At 46.5% G+C, this 25,520-nt stretch overlaps 1 protein-coding gene across 1 annotated transcript; it reads left to right on the top strand.

The window, feature by feature from the left end:
- Window positions 1–332: 332 nt before the first annotated feature.
- RIPK4 (receptor interacting serine/threonine kinase 4) lies at window positions 333–24,866 on the top strand. Its single transcript, XM_071430176.1, has 8 exons — window positions 333–697; window positions 9,779–10,070; window positions 17,885–18,033; window positions 18,773–18,822; window positions 19,828–19,986; window positions 20,869–20,978; window positions 21,498–21,750; window positions 22,690–24,866. The coding sequence occupies exons 1-8, from the start codon at window positions 516–518 to the stop codon at window positions 23,865–23,867; spliced, it is 2,373 nt and encodes a 790-aa protein (XP_071286277.1). The 5' UTR covers window positions 333–515; the 3' UTR covers window positions 23,868–24,866.
- Window positions 24,867–25,520: the final 654 nt, after the last annotated feature.

The raw sequence follows: 25,520 nt of genomic DNA, 5'->3' as shown, positions 1-25,520 counted from the left end.
TTCTCGGAGACTAAAAACTGTTGCTTCAGAGCATGCCAGGACAGACAGACAGCAGCAGCCTGGGGCAGGCTGGCCGGAGTCCCGCACTCCGGGCTGGGATCAGGGGATGGAGGGACAGAGAGCCGCTGCGGTTCCCTGGGCAGGGGGAGGAGAAAAGGCAGGAATGAAGGAGGAAAGGCAGGAATGAAGGAGAAAAGGCAGGAACGAGGTGGCTGGCGCTTCCCTCTCCTTTATTTAACATCTTATTTGTCACAGTTTATTTGTCACAGTTTATTTGTCCCAGCTCAGCAGCGTGCGCGGCGCTCCCCTCCCGGGAGCGAGCATCGCCCCGGGGCAGCTACAACCGGGGACCTGCCCCGCTGCTCCATCCCGGGCCAGCCAAAGGAGCCGTGCAAAACCCACCCACGGGCCCGTCCCAGGAAGTGACGGCAGCCGGTGCACACCTGAGTCACCTGGGCGGCAGCGGCGGCGCTGCGCTCCGCGGGGCCGGGCGGGTCCGGGCGCACAGAGCGGCCATGGCGAGGGACGGCGGCTCCCCCTGGGCCATGGGGCTGCTGAAAACCTTCGAGGAGAGCGAGTTCAGCAGCTGGGAGAAGATCGGCTCGGGGGGGTTCGGGCAGGTGTACAAGGTGCGGCATCTCCACTGGAAGACGTGGCTCGCCATCAAGTGTTCGCCCAGCCTGCATGTGGATGAGAAGTAAGGGGGGAAAAAGGGAATGGGGACATTGCGGGGGGACAAGGGATTCTTCCCATAGAGGCGTTCCGAGCCCTCGGTCACCCCGCGGATGCGCGGCCGGGGAGCGCGGGGCGAGCGAGCGCTCCCGGTGTGCAGCCCTGCCCGTCTCACAACCAGCAGCAGCAGGAACCATGAAACATCCCAAATATCCTGAATTTAGGGGCCCAAATGTCCTGCGTGTTCCTTGGGAACCATGAAATATCCCAAATATCCTGAATTTAGGGGCCCAAATGTCCTGTCGGTTCCCTGGGAACCATGAAATACCCCAAATGTCCTGCGTGTTCCTTAGGAACAATGAGATATCCCAAATGTCCTGCGTGTTCTCTGGGATGCATGAAATGCCCCAAATGTCCTGCGTGTTCTCTGGGATGCATGAAATGCCCCAAATATCCTGCGTGTTCCCTGGGAATCATGAAATACCCTAAATGTCCTGCGTGTTCCTTAGGAACAATGAGATATCCCAAATGTCCTGCGTGTTCTCTGGGATGCACGAAATATCCCAAATGTTCTGCGTGTTCCCCGGGAACTAAGAAATACCCCAAATGTCCTGCGTGTTCCCCGGGAACCATGAAATGCCCCAGCTGTCCCGCCTGTCCCTCGGAGCCATGCGGAAAGCATTCCTGCCCTGCCCAGGCTCTGCGTGTGCCGGCTTGCACGGACCCGCTGCGGCCCCAGCAGGCACCGACCGCGCCGGGAAGGGATGGGAAGGGCAGGGCAGGAGGATTGGGAATGTGTCTGGGATGCAGGGGCTTGGTACGAGGCAGGCTCGGTTCACAGGTGCAGGAGTTGTGGCTGATGTGCTCGGGGATGTTGCGGTGCGGGCGCTGGAGCCGCGGGTTTGGTGTCTTTGGGGAGCGGGCGCTGAAAGGAGCCGGGCTGGGGAATGTGTCCGGCTCCAGGGCAGGGGCAGCGCTGGTCCGTGTGTCTGTCTGCTCGGGAGGAGGCCCTGCAGGGGTGTTGTACTGCAGGTAAAGTGCCCCACGGCGGGACTCCCCTGCCCTCTGCCACTCGGTGCGGTCCTCGATGGGCTGCGCTGCTCTCGCACCGTGCGTGATTGCAGAGTCACACACGGGTCTGGGTCGGGAAAAACCTTACAGCTCATCCCCTGCCATGGCCAGGGACACCTTCCACTATCCCAGGTTGCTCAAACCCCATCCAAGGTGGCCTTGGCACCTCCAGGGACGGGAGCTATGGAGTGCAGGTCTCCTTTCCAGGAGGGGAAGGCTGTCAGGCGCATCTTTAGCAACATCCCTGTGTTGTAGGGACAGTGGTGGCTTCAGCCTCTATGCACAGGATGGTGAATATGCACAAGTCGTGTTCCTGGAGCTCTCCCAGCTCCATCTGATCTTTGGGATCTCCACCAGCTCACAAGCTGATTCTGCAGTTCAGTTTTTGAGGCGTGGGTTGGCTCAGTCCCAAAAGGTTTCCTGTTGGTGCCTTTCCTGCAGAAGGAGGCAGATCAGCTGGCCCAAGACTAAAAACGTTTGTAAACCCATCTTCTGCAGGATTTCTGGGGTACTTGAGCATCTTTTCCAGTATGTGAATTGCTGACTTTGCACTAGGCATGGCTTGTAGAGTGCAGTAAATGAAATTAAATGTCCTTTGGAGAGGGAGAGTTTACTATATGCATAGGGTAACTGTGCTGTCTGTGAATAAAATGGAAAAAACCTTGAACTTGCAGGGTGTATTTTGTACTGTGCTAATCTGCAAGTCCCCTACTATTAAAACCTCAAAGGAGATTTCAGGTTTGATGCTTATTGATCAAAATAGTGCCGTGGCTGATTAATTTTGAAGTTAAGATTAAACGATGTCTGAAAAATAAGCTAGAACTTTTCATTTGTGGTGTACATCTAGAAATTTACTCTGAAAGTTAATTTGCACTCTGAGACAAAGGATGCTGTCACCTTTTTTAATATCTTTAGTAATTAATTTTAATATTTATTTATTAGTTTAATATTTAATAATTAATTTTGAGATTTGCTATCAGATCTCTATATTAATATGTACCACGTGCAGAGAGCCACCTGTCCCTCCATGGCTGTGAGGTGTGCAAATACTGGAAGACCATACAAACATGCAGCTCAGGAAGCAAAAAATGCCCTGAGAATTTGGGAACTTTGAGGCCATAGGGGTCCTGCAGCTTCTGATTGATTTTTAATAAACCACTCCTTGAAGCACTAATTTATTTTACTGCAGAATCTGTGCTTCAGATGCTTGAGGAGAGCATTGATAAGAAACTGGAGTGTCCCTGGCCTTTGAAAGAGCTGCCTCTGCTAAATAAATGTAAACTGATTTTTAAGGTTTTTTTTTTAATTGCTCGTGTGATTCTCGGGCTGTTCTATCAAACCCCTTTCAGGAGATGGTTATGCCGAGACTTTTTACCCAAAACTTTTCTAATAAACCTGTGCTATTCAAATGGTGGGGTGGGGGGCACAGACAGAATCAAACACAGCCTCTTTAGCTGGCAGGTTGCAACAAGCCCGTGTAATTAGATTGTTAATCCGGGAGATTAACCTGACTAGCTGTTTCTTGGAACCCTGTGAGGAGTTAGAAGAATTGCCAGTGGTATCAGAAACATTAACTGAAAAGCACAGAGGCTTTTTCTGATGTATTTATTTGGTACCACATTAAAACCCTGTTTGTAATGGCTTGGTGGTGGTAATACCCTGTGGAGTCTCTCTTAGGTGTTTCTGCAGACAGCGAGAGATTTGGAGTAATTCCCTCGGCAATTATCACATCACAGAGCCAAGTGGCCTCAAGCAGAAGAAAAACTGAATGTAGAGCCAGAAGTGTTTTTTACCTTCAAACCCAAGCCCTCTCAGACAATCCAGCCAAATTCCATTCCTAACATCCTTATTTGCTCCCACTTTCCTGAGATCTCCTTTCCCTCCTGGGACTCAGGATGCCCTCAGTATGCGGGGTGTAATGAGTTAATGTCTCAGTTTGTTCATCAAGTTGCTAAAAAGACTATAAGAAGGGGAAAAGCCTCGGTGGTTGGTTCCTCACCGCAACTTATAACAGGGGGCTTCAAGGTAAATCTGAACAAAAGAATTCTGTGACCCTGAAGGGTGGAGGAGCCTCGCCCCCAGGACTTGCAGTGGAAGTCTCTTCTTCTCTTTATCCCTGTGGTCTGGAGAAAAACAGTGGCAAACTCGGAGACAGAATCCTTTGTTGATTTCTTCTGCTGAACATCAACGTGCTGGCTGTAAGGTGTAACATTCCTGGAGAGGGATCTTGACTGGAGGTGTTGGCCACGGGGGTGTCTACAGGGTGTGGAGGTGGAAAAAAATTCTTGATTAGGCAGAAAAAAACCCCAAAAAACAAGCAAAGCCCTATATATTTCTCCTTCTGCACATCCTGGATTTGGGAATGGAGCAGGACTTTGAAGGTGAGGAGGTTTTAGAAATGCCTTGCTGGTAGTGGAAGCTGCATTTATTTAGGTGAATGAATGTATCTTCTGTGCAGGGAGAACCTGAGAGTCACCTTGTGCTCCTTAAAGAGCTGGGGAGAGCTGGCTGTCCTGTAATCCTCTGCTACCAGAACTGCACAGATCTGTCAACCTGGAAAAAAGGGATTTTCTTCCTTTTTCCCACCCTCCTGCCCCCCCAACATCCTCTGCCCTGACCACGCAGTGCTTTTTGTCTTCTCATATTCACATTCTTCTCTGCGAGTCAGCAGGGTGGGGATTGTTAAATATGTACCCTGCAGAGCAGAGGCCACTCTGTGCTCTCCAAAGCTCTGCCATGATGCAGGTGAGAGGAACTCTGAGGATATTCAGGGGTGGTATAATGTGGTGCACCCCCAGCTGCACCACCAGCAGTTTGAGAAGAGAGAGCTGAAATTCCTGGCTGCAGAGCAGGGCTGGATCTCCCCTGGGCTGGGGGAAGCCTGGCTGCTCTGTGTCTGGAGGTGGCTCACACAAATGGCCCCAACTGCAATGTTTTTAGCTTCTCTGGAGCAATTTTTGAGTTTCTCTGGAGCAACTTTTAACTGCTCTGTCTCAGACTCCATTAGGGAAATGCGGTGGGGGAATATAAAACTGCAAGGACTGCCTGGTGAGTCTAAGGTTGTAGTTTTACAGCAGTGTTATCTCTAGGGCACAAAGATTGGATCCATGCAAATGCAGGCACAGCTGCAATTCCTGCTGTTCTTGTGGCAGGGTTTGTGGGACAGGGCTGGGCACTGGGGCAGTGGGCAAGAGTGAGGCCCTTGTGTCTGCAGGAGAATCCAAGGAATGCAGCCCTGTCTGTCTGATGTGGAGTGGGAGCAGACAGCTCTTTGGAGGTCTCCCATTCATGTAGTATTGCTAATTGCTTTGAAAGTGACTGATCTGTACTGGCTTTTGTGACAGAGATGCTCTTTTGGCACTGGACCCAGTGCTGGAGCTCTTGATGTGTAGGCCCCTGTCTCTGGTAATATTTACAGGAGAAAGTGTGTGCAGCCCATCATTTACATGACCTCAGCTGTCCTGGCTGTGTTTTCTTTTTTTCTTTTTTTTTTTCTTTTTTTCTTTTTTTCTTTTTTCTTTTTCTTTTTTTCTTTTTTTTCTTTTTTCTCTTTTTTCTCTTTTCTTTTTTCCTTTTCTCTTTTTTCTCTCTCTTTTTTTTCTCTTTTTCTTTTTTCTCTCTTTTCTTTTTTCTCTTTTTCTTTTTTCTCTTTTTCTTTTTCCTTTTTCCCCTTTCTTTCCCCCCTTCTTTTTCCCCTTTCTTTTTCTTTTTCCCTTTTCTTTTTTCCCTTTTCCCCCTTTTTTCCTTTTCCCCTTTCTTTTTCCCTTTTGTTTTTTCCCCTTTCTTTTTCCCTTTTGTTTTTTCCCCTTTCCCCCCTTTTTTCCCCTTCCCCCCTTTTTTCCCCTTTCCCCCCTTTTTTTCCCCTTTCCCCCCTTTTTTCCCCTTTCCCCCCCCTTTTTCCCCTTTCCCCCCTTTTTTCCCCTTTCCCCCCTTTTTTCCCCTTTCCCCCCTTTTTTCCCCTTTCCCCTCTTTTTTCCCTTTCCCCCCTTTTTTCCCTTTCCCCCCTTTTTTCCCTTTCCCCCCTTTTTTCCTTCCCCCCTTTTTTCCCTTTCCCCCCTTTTTTCCCTTTTCCCCCCTTTTTTCCCTTTCCCCCCTTTTTCCCTTTTCCCCCTTTGTCCATATTTTTCCCTTTTCCCCCTTTTTTATTTTTTTTTCTTTTCCTTTCCCCCCTTTTTCCTTTTCCCCCTTTTCCCCTTTCTCCCTTTTTTCTTTTCTCCCTTTTCCCATTTTTCTTTCTCCATTTTCTTTTCCCACCCCTTCTTCTCCCCCTTTTCCCCCCTTCCCCCCCTCTTTCCTCCCCTCCTCCCCTCTCTTTTCCCTTTTTGCTCTTTCCTTTATTACAATTAAGTTGGGATACCCCGCTGGAGGGAGAGGGGAGCGGAGCCGCGGCTCCTAGAGGAGATAATCCCAGCTCTTCAACCGCGTGGGTACGAAACAAAAAACGGGCTTAAACCCACAGCTCTGGGCTGAGAAACCCCATCAGGAGCTTTGCTTTTCCTCCCCTTCGGACAGCTCAGGGTAACTCCTGAGCGCAGAGTACCCGAGCACTCCCATCCCCAGCCCCGCCGCATCCTTTGATCCTCGGGATGCGCTCCCGGGGCAGCGCTCGGTGTTGGGGCCCCGGGACGGCCTCGCTCCGTGCCCAGCGCCGGTGGCATCCTCAGGGGGAGGGGAGGGGAAGGGAAGGGAAGGGAGAGACCTTTGATCTCTGCCTGCTGGAGGAGATCTTGCTTTAACCAGCTGTTTGTGCTAGGAGCGTTAATGCAAGCGCGCTCCCAATGACTGCTTTGGCTCCCTCCCTTCGCTGCTTTTGTCTTTCCCTTTCTGCTTTCAGAAGGGTCCTTTGGAAAGATGCTTGAAAGCTGTGCCAGGCCTCTGGCTGGCTGGGTTTTGAATGCTCTGGGGATGGGAAAGTGCTAAGGGTGGTAATTGTTGCATGGGGGCTTTAAACAAGTAAATTACACAGAGGGCACTCGCCTGTTATTCTGTTAATTCATTCAATGAACTGGGTCTGGTACAAGCAGAAATGGAGGTTTTTTTAAAAAACATTATTTTGGGTGGTAATTGTTGCATGGGGGCTTTATTTAAACAGGCAAATTACACAGAGGGCACTTGCCTGTTATTCTCTTAATTCACTCAATGAACTGGATCTGGTACAAGCAGAAATGGAGTTTTTTTTTAAAAAACATTATTTTGGGTGGTAATTGTTGCATGGGGGCTTTAAACAGGTAAATTACACAGAGGGCACTCGCCTGATATTCTGTTAATTCACTCAACGAACTGGGTCTGGTCCAAGCAGAAATGGAGCTTTTTAAAAAACCCCATTATTTTAATGAAACAGAAAATTCTGTTTTTTTTCTTCTTTCCTTTTCTGCTTTCAGAAGGTGACAGGGTCCTTTGGAAAGCTGTGCCAGGCCTCTGGCTGGTTGGGTTTTGAATGCTCTGGGGATGGGAAAGTGCTAAGGGTGGTAATTGTTGCATGGGGGCTTTTATATATATTATTACATAGAGGGCACTTGCCTGTTATTCTGTTAATTCACTCAATGAACTGGATCTGGCCCAAGCAGAAATGGAGCTTTTTTGAAAAAACCCCCATTATTTTAATGAAACAGAAAATTCAGGTTTTTTAGTAAACGCCCCATTTCCAGCAGCCAATCTGTGCTTTTGGCGATGCTCTCTGAGGCTGTTGCTAGCCTGAGAGCCTGAGTCTAGTGGCTCTTGTCAGCCCTTGGCTGTTGCTGGGCTCTTGCTTTGCCTAGGAGGGCTCAGACAGGTATTTTACATCCCTGACTCCAGCTCAGGTGAATTATGCTGGCTGTGCGTGTGGCTTGGGGGCAAGGAGTTGGTTGTGTTATTCATGGGCGCTCCCTTCCAGCGTGCCAAAGAGCAAACTGGGTACTTGTCTGCAAAGGCAATTATTTCACAAGAAAGTTGCTGTAGGGAGCAGCAGGAGCCAACATGGTTAATGGAAAAGATTTCTCTTATCTTTTTTGTTTCTCTCTCTCTGCGTAACATGGTTAATAGGAAAGATTTCTCTTTTCTGTTTCTCTCTCTGCGTGTACGTCCCTCTTTAAGGCATTTTTCAGCCTGATCTTGCCTCTGAAATGGGTTTGCTGCTCCTGGCTGGGTCCTGGTGAGAAATGTTACCTGCAGCAGGCAGCAGATCACATTGCCAGCCTTGGGGAGTGTCCTGCTGCTGAGTTTGGGGGGTAAATGACAGCTCCCAAAATCTGAGGGTCCCTCACAGGCTGTGCTTCAGCTTCTGCCAGGTCATCCAGGCATTGGGGGACTCACGAGAAGAGAAGTCTCAGCTATGTGCAGGCTGGATTTGGTGTTTTCTCTTTTTAAAAGTGCACAATGCTACTAGCTGGCCTTGGATTTGAAATTTTAAAACCAAAACAGTTTTGATTGAGCTGAGGATCTGCCATGAGGCTCCCCCAGAGGTAACTGGCATCACTTGTTGGTGGCAGCACAGAGCACAAACTTTGTCCTTTTACTTCAGGTACTGTTGTCCTTTAGATAGTTTGCACATCTTTGGGTGCATTGCAGGAGCTGCTGTGTAATAAGAGAGGGTCTGCTCAGGAAATATTACCTGTCTGACCTCCCTGTGCCCCCTTCTGTGAATGTCTGGCAGCAGCAGTGATGTGTCAGTGCCCACAGCTGCTCTGGGCAGGGTTCATAATCACTGATAATGCAGTTTTTACAGATTGAAGGGTCCAAACCATCAAGTGTGGCCCCTCTTTGTGGGCACAGCCAGCCTGGGGACAGGACCCTTGTTTCTTCTTTCCAACTTGAGGTCCTGTGGGCTGCTGCAGAAGGCTGTGAGTGAGGTGCAGAAGAAAATCACAGCAATTAAGGGTCCTGACCTGGGAGGCTGCAGCTTGGACTGAGTAACACTTACCCCTGTGCAGGGTCAGGCTGCAGTGACCTGTAAACAACCCGGGGTGCTCATTACAGCTGCCAGGCCCAGGCCTGTTACATCACTGAAAATGGTGAGCTGGGAGTTTTTGGGCACCTCCTGGAGCTGAGTGAGTGCAGTGTCAGAGCTGTATTTTGGGGAGGGTTTTGTTGTGTCTCCCTGGTTACAGCCAGCAGTTTGCTCCCCTCAATGGTGGGTCCAAGGATTCCTCTCCCAAGGTTTGGGTTTGTGAACACTCAGGATGCACCATCAGGGCTGTTGAAGAGATGCTGCCTGGCTTCTCTTCTGATTAACACAGCCTTGTGACTCACCAACAGGTAATTACTTCAGCCCAAGGAGTTCCAGCAGTGTAAAGCTGGGCTCTAAGTGTATCATCCTCCTTCTGAGCAGCACAGCACAACCATCAAAGCAGGGAGATGGGCTTTGCACTCAGGATATTCACACCATGGAAGTGTAGGGCTCACCTGTGCTCCTGCAGCTCGGAGCTGCCTGCTCTCATAGTTGAGATGGAGACAATACAAAGCACACACTCCATTTCCAGAAGGCTTCAAACTGTTTTTTTATTTTTATTCTCTTAATTCACTCAATGAACTGGATCTGGTCCAAGCAGAAATGAAGCTTTTTAAAAAAAACCATTATTTTAATGAAACAGAAAATTCTGGTTTTTTAGAATATGCCCCATTGATAATTCATTTTTTTATGGCATGCATACTTTTTACACATTCTTACAAGACTCATAAGTTTACACTTTACTCATTGCTCATGAGAGACAAAGTGCTTATTGGAATAGGCAGTTGCAGGTTTCTCTTATTTATCCTTCTTTCTTGGTTTCTATGTCAATGAATTTGATAGAAAATTCTTTTGGGAGTAAACATGGATCCTCTTATCAAACTTCTCTCTGGCTCACAAAAGTTGCTGTAAAACCTCTTCCCCAGCCAACCATTGAAAGCCTAAAACCCCAAATCAGTAAATATGGAAATACACCTGGGGTGCAGCATGGGTCAGCCAGGGGATGATGTGAAATGTGGCATTGGGTTTTATAAGAAATGTTTTGTGCTGTTTGACCTGAGCAGAAGCAGCTGCTCCATCCTTCACCTCCCACTCTCTTCCACCCAGGGAGCGCATGGAGTTACTGGAAGAAGCCAGGAAGATGGAAATGGCAAAGTTTCGCTACATCCTCCCTGTTTATGGCATCTGCAGAGAGCCAGTGGGCCTGGTCATGGAATACATGGAGACAGGGTCCCTGGAGAAGCTCCTGGCCTCCGAGCCCCTGCCCTGGGAGCTGCGCTTCCGCATCATCCACGAGACTGCGGTGGGCATGAACTTCCTGCACTGCATGTCCCCACCCCTGCTCCACCTGGACCTCAAGCCTGCAAACATCCTGCTGGATGCCCACTACCACGTCAAGGTAGGCACTGGATGCTCTGTGCCAGGGTATCCAAGCTTTGGATGGTCCCCCAGATGCAAAAAGGCTGAGAGAAACCAGCAGCGTTCCTTTGGAATTAGAGAAATGCTCACTCAGCCAACCCCTCTGATTCCCATGTTAAAATCCACCCAGATGGAGCCCTTAAAGAAATGCACCTGGTTTTTGCACCATTTTATACATTTTATTTTAGTACATCAATAGAGGTGTAGTTAGGGAAGTTGTGAGAACCCCCCTTTAATTTTAGAAGGTTGCAGTTCAGGAACTGATCTCAGTTCAGGAATTGCATCTCTTAACTGCATTCAGGAACTCAGGAACTCTGGTTCTGAGACCTAATGGGTCCTGCTACAAATTTCTTTGAGAACAGGGGGGAGAAAAGTGGTGTAAACCTCTAAATCATCTCTGCCACTTCCACAGCTGCCACGATTGCCTTGTTCTGGGTCTTTGTCTGCACCACTAAATGCACAGATCTCATTTAGAGCTGGAGCCTGGGGAAGCCTTCCCAGAGGCAGCTCATTTCCATTTGCTCAGGGCATGTACAGTGAGGAAGGATCTCTGTCCTGACTGTTCATGCATGCCAGAGGTCACTGAAAGGAATTTCTTTTGTGGCTGTAACAGCATGAAATTATTTTCGTTATCCATTTCCAGAGTAAACAGGCAAACTTGTTAGCCTTCTCTGCTGGAGGTTCTGTGGTCACAAGGAGGTTGTGCTTGCTTTCCCAACTTTCTTTTTAGAGAGCACAGAGACTGAAATAGAGTTTTTTCCCTGTTATTTTTTGTTTAGTATTCAATTTTTTTTTTAGCAATGCCATAATCCATCTGGCCCCCTCACTGATCAAGTGCCTTTGATCTTGCCTGTATCATTCTAAAAATGAAGATTTCATTAAATAAAGACAGATTTCCTGATGTCATGATAGGGTTGGAGCCATAAGGAGGTGTGTGCCACTAATGAAATCACACTTGTGACGGTCTCAGCTTTTTTACTAGGCCTCTTAGTCATTTATTTCTTAGAAGGATTTTCTTTCTGAGGTAGGAGGCATCTGCAGGTGGTCATGCTATTATGACCAGAACATCAGGATTTCAACTGTTGAAAGCCTGTTCTCACACAATAGTGCTGGGAGACCTTTGCTAAGTATTTATTTACTTAAAAGTTCATGCTTGCTTGCATAACTTCTTAAATTCCTGAATCTTGACTCATCCATGAGCCCAGATAGCAAGGCTGTGTTTTTCTCACTGTTTCAGGAGGTTGAAGTGCCTGATGCACAGCCCATATCTGGGTGGTGATGTAACACAAGGGGGCAAAGTGCAAAATGTACAAAAATAGAAAAGTCTCTGGTGAGGTCATTGCTGACATCCCTGATGTGCTTCTGTAGGAAACACATCAAGGTCTTCAGATCTTTTCCATGGAGTCCAGAAAGGAATGGTGCAATCCAAGCCTTTTCCAGCCAGCAGTCTTTTACATCCACAGGCATCTTGGAGAGCCCTCCAAGAAGCAGAGCAGGCACAGGAACCCATATGCAAAATGAGAGATGAACATATTCTGTGAGAGATGAACATATTCTGTGAGGCACCTTCCCTTCAAAAATGTGGCCCCGAACCTTCTCTTTGTGTGACCTGAAATTTACAATTAAATTTCAGACCCTGCAGCTTGATTTAATGTGCATTTTCTTGCTGGAAGGCTAATGGGAGCTGCTGATTGAAGTGTTTTTAAATGTCAGCAATAATTTAGTATGTGACCTGTCCCTAATAGAGTCCTAAGGTGAGCGAAGAGACGTTGCAGACTGCAAAAGAAGAGTTTGGAGGTAGGGAGGACTTTACAAACTGTTTGCCCTTGAGCCAGGAAGCAGTCAGTCTTCCAGTGGAGAGCAGTGGAAATGCTGCTGTGCCATCCTGCAGTTAAATGCAAACACACCCTGCTCCTTTTACGAGTGCTGTGCTCACTGTAAATCCCTGAGTGAGGCTGGTGACTCAGGCAGTGCTGCTGAGCAGAACTTATCATCAAGTGGGTGCCTCCATATCATAAAGCCTGGCCATTACATAAGCCTGTGCTGAACTGGGAGGATAATTAGGAGGATGGGCAGGGATATAGATAGACAGATATTAACTTTACCAAAGGCACATTGGGGGATTCCCTGGTGATTTTAAACGTTTGTGTGTAACGCGTACGGCGCAAGGTAAAGGTTTGCTGTGTTTTGGAAGGTGGAAGCATCCATCCTCCCTTGTGAGTCGGTGCTGGGAGCTCCCTTCCCTGCCATGCCCTGCTCCATCTTGTTTGCCCTAAACACTGTGCTTTCCTTGGCAGGATTATTCCATCTTCCTTCATGTCAACCCTTTTCTCCTATTTGTACCAAGATCCTCCCTCCCCCCTTTCTCCAGTCTTCCTCATATCCAATCTTCCAATATTTACACACTGTCTGGCATCTATTTCTTTACTCAACCACATCTTTTGAGCTCATTCTTCATCTCTGCTGCCCTCCACGCACATTCTGGACGTGTCCCCTGAGCTGCTGTGATGTGGCAATCGCTGGCACGGGGAAGCAATGCCACATTCCAGCACTGCCCTCGTGGGCTGGGAGTTTGCTCCTTCCCTGCTGCAATGTGATCTCTCTGCAGGGCCCTTGGTAGGAGAATAAACACCCCACCACGTGCAGAAATCTCATGCCCAACTTGTTGCCAGCTGCCATGCCCTCGTGATCTCTGTTGCTGCTCCACAGCTCTCGTGTCTTCCAAAATCTCGTGGTCAAGAGTGTTACTTTTTCGTTTAAAATTAAGCCAACCTGCAGCTTAATACTTTTGGGGGAAAACATTATTTTTTAAGCTCTTGTTTCTCTCACTATCCAGCCTGGGTTTTTTGCAGCTCCTCACCTTGTCATATATATATTTGTACAGATACACACAGAGACATACATGTGTATATGTGTGGGTTCATGTACACACAGAGACAAGCCTGGCCAGCTGTTATTCATCTCCTACATTTTGGTTTTCAGGAACTTGAAGGAGAATGAGCTGCTCTCAACTGTGCACTGCTTTAAGCTCTCTGTAGTCACTTTTCTCCCCTCCCCAGTTCTCCAGTTTAAACCAGTGTGAAATTTGCTGCTGTGTTGTACTGTGCTGATGGTCTTGCCTCTGGGGTCTTCACTTTTATTTGCTTCAGCTGCAAAATTTCTAAGAATGGAGTTAGAAGCAACTTAGTCAGATGGCAAATTTCATGATGGGAAAGCTTCTTCATGTAGGTTGTTAAGTGTAGGTCCAAGTAATACCCAGAGGCCAGGCTGGTAAAGAGCAGTTGTCTCTTTATTAGACTGCCTGATGTAGGTAGCACAGCCACTTTTTTATCAGCTGCAGTTGCTCTCCTGTTATTACAGATGAGGAGAGCCTTTGTTTTGTGTGTCCCTTCTGCTTGTTTCCTACCCTTCCTGATCAAGGTTTCCATGCAGGGCTGTTGTTGCATGGCTCTTTAATCCCAACCAACAAAGCTGGTTTGCACCTTGATCAATTCTCTGATTGATCTGATTGTGGTGGTAGGGGAGGGAACAAAACCATCCCTGTTACGGTAATGCAGATTCACGATGGATTAAAATGGGTGTTTGGCTTTGGGTTCTTTTGTGGTGCTTCTGAAAAGAGCATTGCAAATGTCCCACTTGAAATTGGTTTGGAGGAGTTGAAAGTTTCAGGGAGGTTGGAAAAGGACGGAAATACAGCCTGTTTCAGAAAAGTTTACTTTAGAAGCTAACTGAAGTGCATTCATTAAGAAAAACCTGTTCATAAAGACATAGGTGTGAAGTGCACATTGTGTTGGTATTTGGAATTCATTTTTAGTCATAATTTTTAGTAGTCCAAATCTGTGACCCGTGCAAATTGCTTAAAAATTTCAGGCAGTTTTAAAGAACAAAAAATGTAACAGCCTTTCCCTCTACCCCCAGAAAAAACAAACAAAGGAAACATCCCTGCCACCCGAATACTCGACAGACAAATGTGGGGGCATTCTCAATATCCAAGTGCAGAGACTTTGTTCAGAGACAAATATTGGATGTTGGAGCGCAGATTAAAAATTAATCCAGTGGATTTGATGCAGAAAACCTTTTGGTGAACTCTGTCCCTGAGTCCATTGCAGTGGGTTCTTGAGTTTTGCTTGCAGAAAAATGATAGAAAGCATCAGGAGCTAAGTGCACAGTTCAGGACATCAGGAGGTGAGAGCAGAGTTCAGGGCAGCCTGTCAGGAAAAAAAAGGACTTTCCAAGCACTCATTTTGTTCCTGAGAGCTAGATCCCTGCAATGCTTGGGAATAGCTGACTGGAGTAGCTGTTGTGGTTATGTGAGTGTATCTTCTAGTTTTTAAAAAAAAAAAAAAATTACAAAATAGAAAAAAATTACAAAAAGCATCTAAAATTTTGCAAGTGAGCGTTTTTGTACAAACTAGAATGGAAAGATCCATGAATAGCAGAGGCAGAGAAAGTCTTGCGTGCATTGAGTTGAAAAACAAACTGAACTAAAAACAAAAACAAATAAATAGAACTCTTCAGATCTCAGAACCCTTCAGCAGAGTGAGCGTTGCTGGAAGTGGGCAGGAGAACACGTGCAGCTCTTGTCCCTGCTTGGTGCTCACGTGTTGGCTCTCATGCAGCCCTTGGAGGAGCAGAGCTGCCTGAACATGAACACCCCAGAGCCTGCGTGGGCTCTGGCCAAGGCTCCTTGCCCTTCTCGCAGCTCCTGCCGTGGGTTTTGTGTGCAGCGCTCCGTCGCCTCCGTGTCTCCCCTGCTGCTGCCACATGTGCTTTTGAAGGGACCCACCTGAAATCACTGATGTTGGTGCCTCAGGTTTTAGGTTTTCTATGTTTCAGGTTCTGTGCTGCTTTAGTGTGTGGGTTTGGGCTTCGTATTATGGGATGGTGAGCTCTGTGCACAGAGCAGGGAGACAAAACAATTCCTGCTCCAGCTGGGCACCAAGGACAAATGATCCAAATCTCAGCCCCAAGAGCACAAACCCCGTGGGCTGGAGAGAGAAAAACAAGCAGGGTGGGACTGCAGGGGCTAAAGCTGGAATGGGACAATGAACTGCAAGGTGCAAATGGAGCAGAACTGATCCCAGGGAGAGACCCCGTGCCCAGCCGTGCATTTTGGGGCCATTTTGGTTCATCTTGGGTGCAGCCCTGGCTGGGCTCTGGTGCTGCCCAAGGTGCATCCAGGGAGGCCTTTGAATAAATCCCTGCTTTATTCTTTACCTCTGTCCAGTCTCTGTTCTAGGTCAGCCTGCACAAGGCATCAGCGTGGGGAGCAACATTGTGGATTCCCTTGGAATTTAGGGGAAGGGCAGAGCCTGGGGTGGGCTGCAGGGACCAGCAAGGATGTGGAGGAAGGGGTGAGGAAGGGTGCTCCACTTTCACTGCCTCCCCCAGCAAGGGAGTTGCAGAACGAGGTGCCTGGCAAGCAATTTAAAGGCAAACCAGGCGAGTTAAATGGCTGCATCTTCCACCCACTGCACAGTTCCCACTGGTGTTTAAAGAGCCTGCATGACTAAATACACCATGTAGTGTGGAAAATTTGCCCTAGAGGAACTAATAAAAGCCACAAAAAGCTGTCTGCAGAATGTTGCTGTTTTGTTGCAGCCTGCAAGATAACAATTCCTCAATTTCCACTGCTTTCTCCTGCAGATTTTGGTATGATCGAAGCCCTGCCATACAGGGGATTTTTTTATTAATTGACACAACACCCTGTCCTTCACACTAGGTAGGGACAGATCCACAAGGTGAAGATTTTGCTAGCCCAGGGAGGGTGTATGCTATGTACCTTAGCTGTTTCTTAGTTTGTAGGGTGACTTTTTTCTGTCTGAAGTGCTCAGCTCTGCCTTAGCCCCCAGCCTTAGATTCACACACCGTAGCTGGTGGCTCCAAACACAGGAGTGTCACCCTGCTGTCTGCATTTCATCTTCATTTCTTAACTCAGGCAGTAGGAAACACGCCATTGTTTAGACAAAGAGGGAGGTGTGTGGCTTTAATTATGCCTGGATTTCTTGAGGTGTGCACAAGCCTCTGCCTCATGTTAATCAAAGGAGAGCAGCGCTTCGGATCCGTTCAGACTTGCAGGGTTCAGTTCATTTGTGAACCTGACACCACAGCCTGCTGTGATGCTGGGCTTGGGCTTTTGTTCTCCTGTGGAGCACCAAGTGCCCCAGACTTATGCAGCATTTCCTGTGGTGGTCATTTTGACTCTTCCCAGGGTGACCTGGTGTGTGGACAAGGTTTCTTGCTGCTTTCCTGTGCTCCAGTGCTTGGCTTGCTGAAGAGTCCAGCAATCCCTCCCTTGAGAGTGTAGCTGCACAAGGATGAGAATCTATTCCTGCAGATAACTTTGCTTCTTTTTCCCTCATATTTTGGTTTTTTTTTCCCCTGTGTGTGAGCTTTTTTGTTCTCAAGTCATTCCCACATTACCCTACAGAATAAAGAGGGACAACAGGTTGGACATAGCTGTGTTTTAGGGTGCAGGACTTCTCCAGCTCCTCAGAATTCCTCTGCTGAGCTCTTTGTCCATGGGAGAAGTTCTTGCTGAAGCTGTGTGGGTTGCTTTGTTTGTTTTATGGCAAAGGGAGATTCCTTGCATGGCTGTGTAATGGGCCTGTTCTCCAGGAGGCTGAAGCTGGCAGCAGTTTTCTCCCTTTCCAGTAATGGACACATGTTACAACTAGTTTTGTGGTATCTTTAGAGAGAAACTTCTCAAAGTGTACAGTCAGAGCCTATTAAAAAAAAAAAAAAAGAGAAGCTTTTTTTTTAATTATGCTTGTTGTTTTGAGGGAAAACTTTCTCAAAGGAGAAGCTGTGAAGATCAAAAGGGGAATGAGTCATTGAAAAACCTGAGTATTTATTAGATAAAAGGAATGTATAAGTTAGGGGAAGGGGAATCTTATCTGACATGTAGACAAAAATCAGTGGGCTCAGTGGTCCAAAAAGACTTGACTTTTCTTGAAATTACCACTCGGCATAATGGACATTTTTGTTCAGTGGGAAATAAGTAAGACAAAGGAAATTGCTGCCCTATCTGTTTGCTCGATGATTGGTATGCCTTTGAGAGCAAATGAATGCATATTTGCCTGACACTTCAAATTAAAGTGGAGGTGTGTCCTTTTTATAAACTTGCTGTCACTTGTTGTGCTCATTTCAGCTGTGCTCCCTGCGTCACTGCACCAACTTGCTGTATCTCCTGGCTGCCAAAAAGAGCTGCCAGTGTGGCTTTTTGGTGTGTGTGTGTGTGTGTGTTTCCATGTGGGTTTTTGTAGCATTTGGTGGCTCTGCTGTTGGGCTTGGTCCTCACTGGCATGGTCAGTGTGACAGGGATACCTGAGAGGGTGATTCTCCTGAGTTCATTGCAGAGCCAGGGCATTTAAACACCTCATACAGTGTGAGGTTATGTAGGGAAAGGGGGTGGCAGGGCCAATAATTACATTAAAGTAGTTTGCAGTAGCTAAATTCGACTGGTTTAAATTACAATAAATTGTCTTGACTGTTTGTTGTGTTTGCTATGTAATGGGCTGGCATGCTGCTGCTTGCAAGAACTGCTTGCCTTTATTTTTTTTTCCTTCTTCTTCTTTTAGCTTAACCATAAAGAAAAACCTACCATAGCATTATGCTTCCAGAGATGTTTTATTGGCTTAATATTTCTGAACAGCACTCCACTGTATTTGTTGGGTGATCCTGTTGCATCTGTTGTTCTTTGCAGAAAATATTTTGTGAACACCTTGAAAGTCTGATGGTACCATGCACTTTTCTCACCTTCTTCCTCCTTCTTTTTCTTTTTTCCCCCCCCAGATTTCTGACTTTGGGCTTGCAAAGTGCAATGGCTTGTCCCATTCCCATGACATCAGCATGGATGGCTTGTGTGGCACCATTGCCTACCTTCCTCCAGAGCGCATCAAGGAGAAAAACAGGTGTTTTGACACCAAACATGATGTGTACAGGTCAGTGAACTATGAAAACACCTGAATGTTATTTTAGTAACCCTGTAAAATGAGCCCTTTTTTAAAGCATGAAACCCCTAAATCCAGTTTGAGCCTTGTCTTGAAATGTGTCACATTTGCTTTGGGTTTTGCAAAGTCTTTGTAGGGTAGAGGCCTTTTAAAAACTGCAGGTGATCCTGGGTCCTGAAATCATTTGTTGGCAGTGGGAGGCACTCTGCCCACCTTTAATTTCCCTTCTAAAGGTACATCCTGACCTACTTTTAAAGTCTGTGATAAAATTCTGAGTTATCTTCAGTGGATTTCATCACTAGGTCTTTGGCTCTTCTTTCATGGCAAGATTATTAGGAAAAGGAAATCACAGCTTTAGATTAAAAAGATATCTCTTATTCTAAATTAAACTGATTTATTTGAAGTCATCTTGCAGGGCAGAAGCATTAAATTAAACCCACTGTAATGCTTTCTCTGATTTTGTCAGGGTGGATGTGGAGGGGTTGGTAAATGCTACCAAGGACTTGGCAGCCTCCAGCAAGTCCCTGTGTTTGCTGCCTCAGGTTCCTCCCTGCCAAAGCTAGACTTTGAAATCATGGTTCTTAGCTTCATCCCCCTGTGTGTGTGTTCATCAGCTGAATTAGGTGCAAAAGTGGAGGGATAAGGAAAATAAATTACACTTCTGTGAGGGGTTTTGGTTAAAAAATTTTCTAGAACTTTTTTTTTTACCTTTTTAAAATTTTTTTTGTAGCTTTTCCATTGTGGTTTGGGGAGTTCTTACACAGAAGAAGCCTTTTGCAGGTAAGTTATGTGTTATCTTGGATTTTTTTTTTCCTTTTTCCCATTGATAAGCCCAGTTGCCCCACCAGCCTCAGATTTTTGTGCATGACCTTCAAATTCTGACAGTCTTTGTGTAGCAGAGACTTTGAAGCTATCGAATTCTGATCACAAGCTTAAATTCTCCTTTGTCCTACGTCATGAAAACAGAACCTGTATTGCTGCAGGGGCCCTTGTCTGCACATTTCTGCTTCTGCTGGGGTTTGCTGCACAGCTTCAGATCAGTGTGTGGCAAAGCCAACTTGGCAGGCAGCTCTGCTGTTGTTCAGAGGCAGCTCCTCTGTGGAGAGGTTCTGTAGATTATTTGTAGATTGTGGGTACAGATTTGTTCCTTAAAAAAAAAAAAAGAAAAAAAAAGAAAAGCTGTCTGTGAGAATAAGCCCTGTTCCACCCCACAGTAAATGCACCCCAAGAGGCAGCTATTTATTCTTTATGACTTTCCTGTGTCTGTGACTGGCCTATGTATAGCAAACATGTCCCAGCAAGTTCCAGTCTACTATTAGTTTTTCTCCCAGTGAGGGATTCCTTTTAGCCCAGTGATTGATTTACAGTCAGGAGCTGCATTGCTGCACCTCTTGGCTTGTGTTCTTCCTTCACCTTTATGAATAGTTCAGGTACCTGGTGAAAATAAAACCTGAGGTTCTGTTTTCTTACAGCAGATGTGGAAATCCAAAGAAAGTAGCAAAGAACTGTTTGAGGTTTTTGTTTTTTTTTTTTTCTTTTGTTCTTTAATGAATGGAAAAAGAGCAGTCACTCGCTGAAAATTGTTTCTTTAAATGTTAAATGAGAATCAGGTGTTACTGCATTAAAAAACATCTTGTTGGAGAAGACAACCAAAAATTTTTTTCCCTATTGATAAGAAATCTAGAAAGAAAAGTGTGAAAACAAATTTCCAGCTTAATGCTCTTGGAAAAAAGAGAAGCGATTTCTTTTGCTGGGATATCTAAATCTGTTGCTTTTGCTTTGCAGAGGAAAACAACATTTTACATATTATGGTAAAAGTAGTTAAAGGGCACCGCCCAGAGCTACCTGCTGTTTCCAAATCCAGACCTCATTCATGTAATAACTTGATCAAACTGATGCAAAAATGTTGGCAAGATGATCCTGGTGAACGGCCAACATTTCAAGGTAAGGTTTCCTCTTCACTTGGCTGCCCATTTATTCTGCTGTGAGTCACATTATTGCTCAGGACTCTGCTAATCCTTGGGGTAAAGGCTGAGAAGCTCTGTGACAGAGTAAATAGAGCACCTTGTGTGGTGGAGACAATGATACAGGCCACTTAGTCATTTGTGGAGGAAGGGATTATCTGAGGACATGTCTGACCATGATGGTGTTATGTAAACACGCCAGGAATAAGACTTGTACTGAGCCAGTTGGTCCATTTAGCCAGAAATGATGTTTATTTCTGATAGTGAGTGTCAGGACATAAGCCAAGCTGGAGCTGGTGTGGTTTGCTGTGTACCAAAGCGTTGAAGGACCTGGCTCTTGAAATTTGTACTGTTGTATGTTGAGAAACTGAATTGTTTTCTTGTCTTGAAACAGTTTGTACAGTCACTTCCCTGCCAGTAAAAGGTTTGAACTTGTCCAAAGCACCTGTTAGGAATTCAAGTGTGCAGAGGGATGTAGCTTCAGAAGAATGGGAGAGATTTGCCTCTTCCCTCTCCTCCTGCTCAAACAAGGAATGAGGACTGAAGGGATGTGGGATTCCATCTTTTAGAAAAAACCCATATCTAAATCTGCCAGCAGTACAGTGGTTCCCATTTCCCAGTCCTGCAGTGTGGCCCCTGTGTAACAGCAGCCTGGTGTGACTGAAAACGAATTGTTTGGGCAGCCTTGTGTGCCCTTGGCTTGGCTGCACACTTGTGCCCACTGGAATGGTCAGCACTGGAGTTCTTCTCCCTCAGAATCTCAGAGATTTAAAGCTCAATTGGTAGAGGAAGGCAGCAGGGTATCTCAGAAACTCCTTCTGAAAAAACCAAGCACTAAAACCTTCTCTTGTTTTCTTTAAAGAAATCACTTCAGAAACAGAGGCCCTTTGTGAAAAACCAGAAGATGACACAAAAGAGATGATAACTCAGGACCTGGACACCAAGAATGCCCCAGAGCAGCAGCAGCCTGAGGTATTTTCTCTTTCACTTCTTGCTCAAACTCGCAGGGTTTTGGGAGGAACAGGCTCCTTTATGACCTGGAAGGTTCTGAGAAACCTTCTTTTTGGTGTTTTTGAGCACCACCTTGCCTGATAGAAGTGGGTCTTGGTGAAGGACTGGGATGCACAAATGACAGCAGGGGCATGGACCAGCTCAGGAAAACCTCAGGGCAGAACCAAATCCAAGTGCATCTTATTCTGTGGAGGGAGAGCAGGACAGTTAGGAAATAAAGGCTGGAACTGTGTGGGTGTGACTGATCTTAAAAACCATCATAGACAGAAGAGCCACGAGGCTTTAGTGGCTGTGTGAATACTGATGGAAACTGCCCTCCTGCTTCTGAAAAAAATCAGTGACTTTATTCATAGATTTCATTTAATACAAACAGTGCTTAAAGGCTACCTGCAAACTAACAAATTTATGTTTCTTCTGTAGGGCCTCGTGCTCAGTTTTGTTTGCTGACCTTTCTAAAATGCTTATGTGCTTCTCTTGAAGGGGATTTGTGCACTATCCCAGAAGAAACAGGAGCCTGCTCTACCATCAGTTAAGGATTACAGTCTCTCAGAGTTGTTGTCCCAGTTGGATTCAGGGATTTCACAGACTATGGAAGGCCCTGAGGATCTCAGCCGCAGCTCTTCTGAGTCCAAACTTGCCTCCAGTGACAAGAGGCTTTCAGGAGTTTCATCTGTAGATTCAGCTTTTTCATCCAGAGGATCCCTTTCCCTTTCCTTTGAACGGGAGAGTTCAGGTAATGGTCAAGTTTTCCTTTGTAGTTGTTTGGATTGGGGCATGGGAGTCAATGAGTTGGAGAGTAGAATAACATTCTGGAAATTACTGTTAGCCTTGCTTTCTCTTGCTGTCAGCACTACAAATTTGTTTACTGGAGGTAGTTATTTAAAAGGAAAAAAATAAAAACAAAAAAAAATTATGTGGTTCCCAAACATGATCTAACGAGAAATAATAAATCTCATTTAGTTTTGTAAAGGAGTAAACTCCCATTAAAGCAATTACAGAATCAGTCATGTAGAGGTTGGTTGGAAGGGAGGTCACTACTAGTCCAGCATCCCGCTTGACATGGGATTAAAGCCACTGCCCAGTCAGGTCAGCTGAGTTTGTGGCTTTTTGCAGTTATACTAAGCCTAAACCTCAGGACTTTAGTTTTTGAGAGGACTTCTCCACCTTCTCAGCAGCCCCTGGGGTCATTGTGATAAAGACCCCCTCACTTTTACTTTTTATTCCAGGGCTGCAAACCCCAGACATCTGTTTTCCAGTGGGGTAAACAATGGTTAGTGCAGGGAGATCAGCCACATCCTTTGGTCTTCATACCACAACAAAGAGAATTAGTGGGGGCCCAAATCTGACCTGAAGATGTTTTGGGACTCCTGTGGGGCAAGGGGGGGTGAATTGCTGTGCAGGCAGCTCACTGCTGAAACCATAGGCAGGCAAGGTTTGATGGGTATCAGAATTGTGATGCTGTCTTTTCCATAGAATTGTAGAACAGTTTGGGTTGGAATGGACCTTTAGTGAGAAGGGACATCTTCAAATAGATTAAGCTCAGGGATGTGGCATCCACCACCTCTCTGGGCTCTGGGCAACCTGTTCCAGTGTTTCACCACCAGGGTAAAAATGGTAATCATGGTAAAATGTTTCTCATGGTAAAAAAATTTTCTTCCTTGTATCCATTTAGATATTGGTACCACAGACATACAGAAGAGGAAGCTAACGGAGGCGATTTTATCCGGAGATACCAGCAAGCTGATGAAGATCCTCCAGCCTCAAGATGTTGATATTGTTTTAGATGGCAACTCCAGCCTTCTGCACTTGGCTGTTGAAGCAGGTCAAGAAGAATGTGTCAAATGGCTCCTGCTGTACAACGCTAACCCTAACCTCACCAACAAGAAAGGGTCCACTCCTCTTCACATAGCCATCGAGAAGAAATTCAAAAGCATCGTGGAACTGATTATGGCCAGGAAAATCAACGTCAACGCCAAAGACGAGGACCAGTGGACCGCTCTCCACTTTGCTGCCCAGAACGGGGATGACTTCAGCACCAAAATGCTGCTTGACAAGAACGCGTCCTTAAACGAGGTGGATTTTGAGGGCAGAGCCCCCATCCACATAGCCTGCCAGTACGGCCAGGAGAACATCGTGCGCATCCTGCTCAGGAGAGGCGTCAACGTCAACATCAAGGGCAAGGACGACTGGGTGCCCCTTCACTACGCCGCCTGGCAGGGCCACCTGCCCATCGTGAAGCTGCTGGCCAAGCAGCGCGGCGCCGACGTCAACGTGCAGACCGTGGACGGGAGGACCTCGCTGCACCTGGCCGCCCAGCGGGGTCACTACCGCGTGGCCCGGCTCCTCATCGACCTGGAGTCGGACGTCAACGTGCGCAACGGGCTCCTGCAGACTGCTCTGCACATCGCCGCCGAGACCGGCCACACCAGCACCTCCAGGCTGCTCCTCAAGCACGGGGCAGACATGGAGGCCGCCACGGCTGAAGGATACACGGCCCTGCACTTGGCGTCGCGCAGCGGCCACTTGGCCACAACGAAGCTGCTGATGGATGAGAGGGCCAGCGTTCTAGCCAGAGGGCCTTTAAACAGGACAGCGCTGCACCTTGCCGCGGAAAACGGGCACTCTGAAGTGGTGGAAGAACTTGTCAGTGCGGAAAATATCGATATTTCTGACAGCGAGGGGTTCACGGCTCTTCACCTGGCCGCGCGAGGGGGGCACGCCAAAGCGGTGGAGGTTCTGCTCAAGCACGGGGCCCACACTGACATGCCGAGACCCAAGGGTCAGACCCCGCTCCCTCCTGCTCAGCACAGCAGGAATAGCTCGCTTCCAGTGTTGTTAAGTGACACTTAAGCCAAAGGTGCCCAGTGGTGCTTTTTTATCTGGTGTGAGGAGGCTGCTGGAGCTCAGGGTCTTCTCCAGCCGCACAGGGATGTGCTCACCAGCGGTGGCAGATGATGGACTGAGGTGAGTGGGACTGAGACCAGGTGCTGGAGTCTGCCATGGTCTGTGTCACTCATTCCATGCCTGCCCACCCTGCCTGGATCCGGACATTCCCCTCCCCAAGGACATTTTGAGAGAAGGATGCAACTTGTGCGCTCTCCCTGCTTTTTTTTTTTTTCTTATGTGCCAAACTAATTTAAGAACTAACATTATGCTTTTTTTTTATTTTCATCAAAGCAAAAAGTAAAAAAAAAAGGATGGCATAGACTTGTGGTTCATTATTTTCATCAAAGCAAAAAGAAAAAAAAAAGATTGCATAGATTCGTGGTTCATTGATATTTTGGGCTGAAAGCCTCCAGTGTAGAATAAGCACAACAGTAGTCTGCTGGAAAATAATGCAGGAGTTGAGGAAAGGGCTGTTTAAGGTACAGTTAATCACATTTCTGCTACGTTTTTTAATGGAGACATTGATTACAGATTTCCACATACTCAAAGTTTATGAGGCAGACTTAATAACAAGGCAGGATTCCAAAAAAAATTAAGCAGAAGTAAAAGCTTAACACTGCTGTCTTCATGTACAGTACTCCCTTGTAAGTATCCTGAGATCAGTAAACTGGATTAGGTGCATAGTGGTTTGTCTTAAATGAGCAAGTCAAGAGCTGAAATTTGTACTGGACTGGAACTGGATGGTCTGTTCTGACACCATTGTACCAATTTGTAAAACACTGTTTGGAGGGGCTGATGACTAGAACTGATATACTGTGTATATAGGATTTCTACCTGTTGTATGCTTTTTTCTACTGAAGAAAATAGATTGCTTAGAGTGGGTATGTTTTAATACACCTTTTAATTTCACTCTTTTCAAAGTACAAATGTGGCCTGTTATTAATAAAAAATTGTGTTCCATAACTTGTCTGTATTTTGGAGTCGATAAAGCAAATGAAAACACATTGACCAACAACAGCAGAACACAACTATCATGTGTTTAGTGATCATAGAATGGGTTAGAAGGGACCTTAAAGACCCCCTGATCTGAGCAGGGACACCTTCCACTAGATCAGGCTGCTCAGAGCTCCCTCCAGCCTTGTCTTGAATGATGTTGAAGCCCAAACTGTTGACATGTAAGGCTGCCCTCAGTTTTACATTCCCCACAGCTTTACAGAAAGTGAGGAGCTCGAAGGAATGGGAAGTGTTTGTTATTTACAGAACAAAGTAGTAGAATAAAGCCTTATATAACCTAATCTTTATGCATTGATGTACAAATGGGATGGTTTCCTCTCATGCTGTAGCAGTTAGTGGAGAATGAAATGGTATTAAAAAGTAGATGGTGAAGCCATGCTCATGCCACTACATGGAGGTTACAAAGCAATGCCACTCTTAGCAGAGCATGGCAGTCCCAGCAAGCTCCTAAAGGTGCTGACAGTGGAACTTCTCACTCAACAAACAAAACTGTCATCTTCCTGCTTCCTTCCACTTCTTTGGAGACCAGTAAGGTGGCCATGTTTCATTAAGCTGTGCTTAATCACTGCCTCAATATAGCAAATTCAACCACAGACCACCTGG

The sequence above is a fragment of the Agelaius tricolor genome, unplaced genomic scaffold (assembly GCF_023055355.1).
Source record: "Agelaius tricolor isolate 1412-34295 unplaced genomic scaffold, bAgeTri1.0.p SCAF_7, whole genome shotgun sequence".
Classification (NCBI taxonomy): Eukaryota; Metazoa; Chordata; class Aves; order Passeriformes; family Icteridae; genus Agelaius; species Agelaius tricolor.
This window is presented reverse-complemented; position numbering and strand designations above follow the sequence as displayed.

Bases quoted from the DNA above. Each gene is read 5' to 3' on its own strand.
- RIPK4 (XM_071430176.1), top strand. From the start codon at position 516: ATGGCGAGGGACGGCGGCTCCCCCTGGGCCATGGGGCTGCTGAAAACC. The intron at 18,823-19,827 runs GTAAGTTATGTG...TTTGCTTTGCAG, and splicing joins ACAGAAGAAGCCTTTTGCAG to AGGAAAACAACATTTTACAT. The intron at 21,751-22,689 runs GTAATGGTCAAG...GTATCCATTTAG, and splicing joins CTTTGAACGGGAGAGTTCAG to ATATTGGTACCACAGACATA.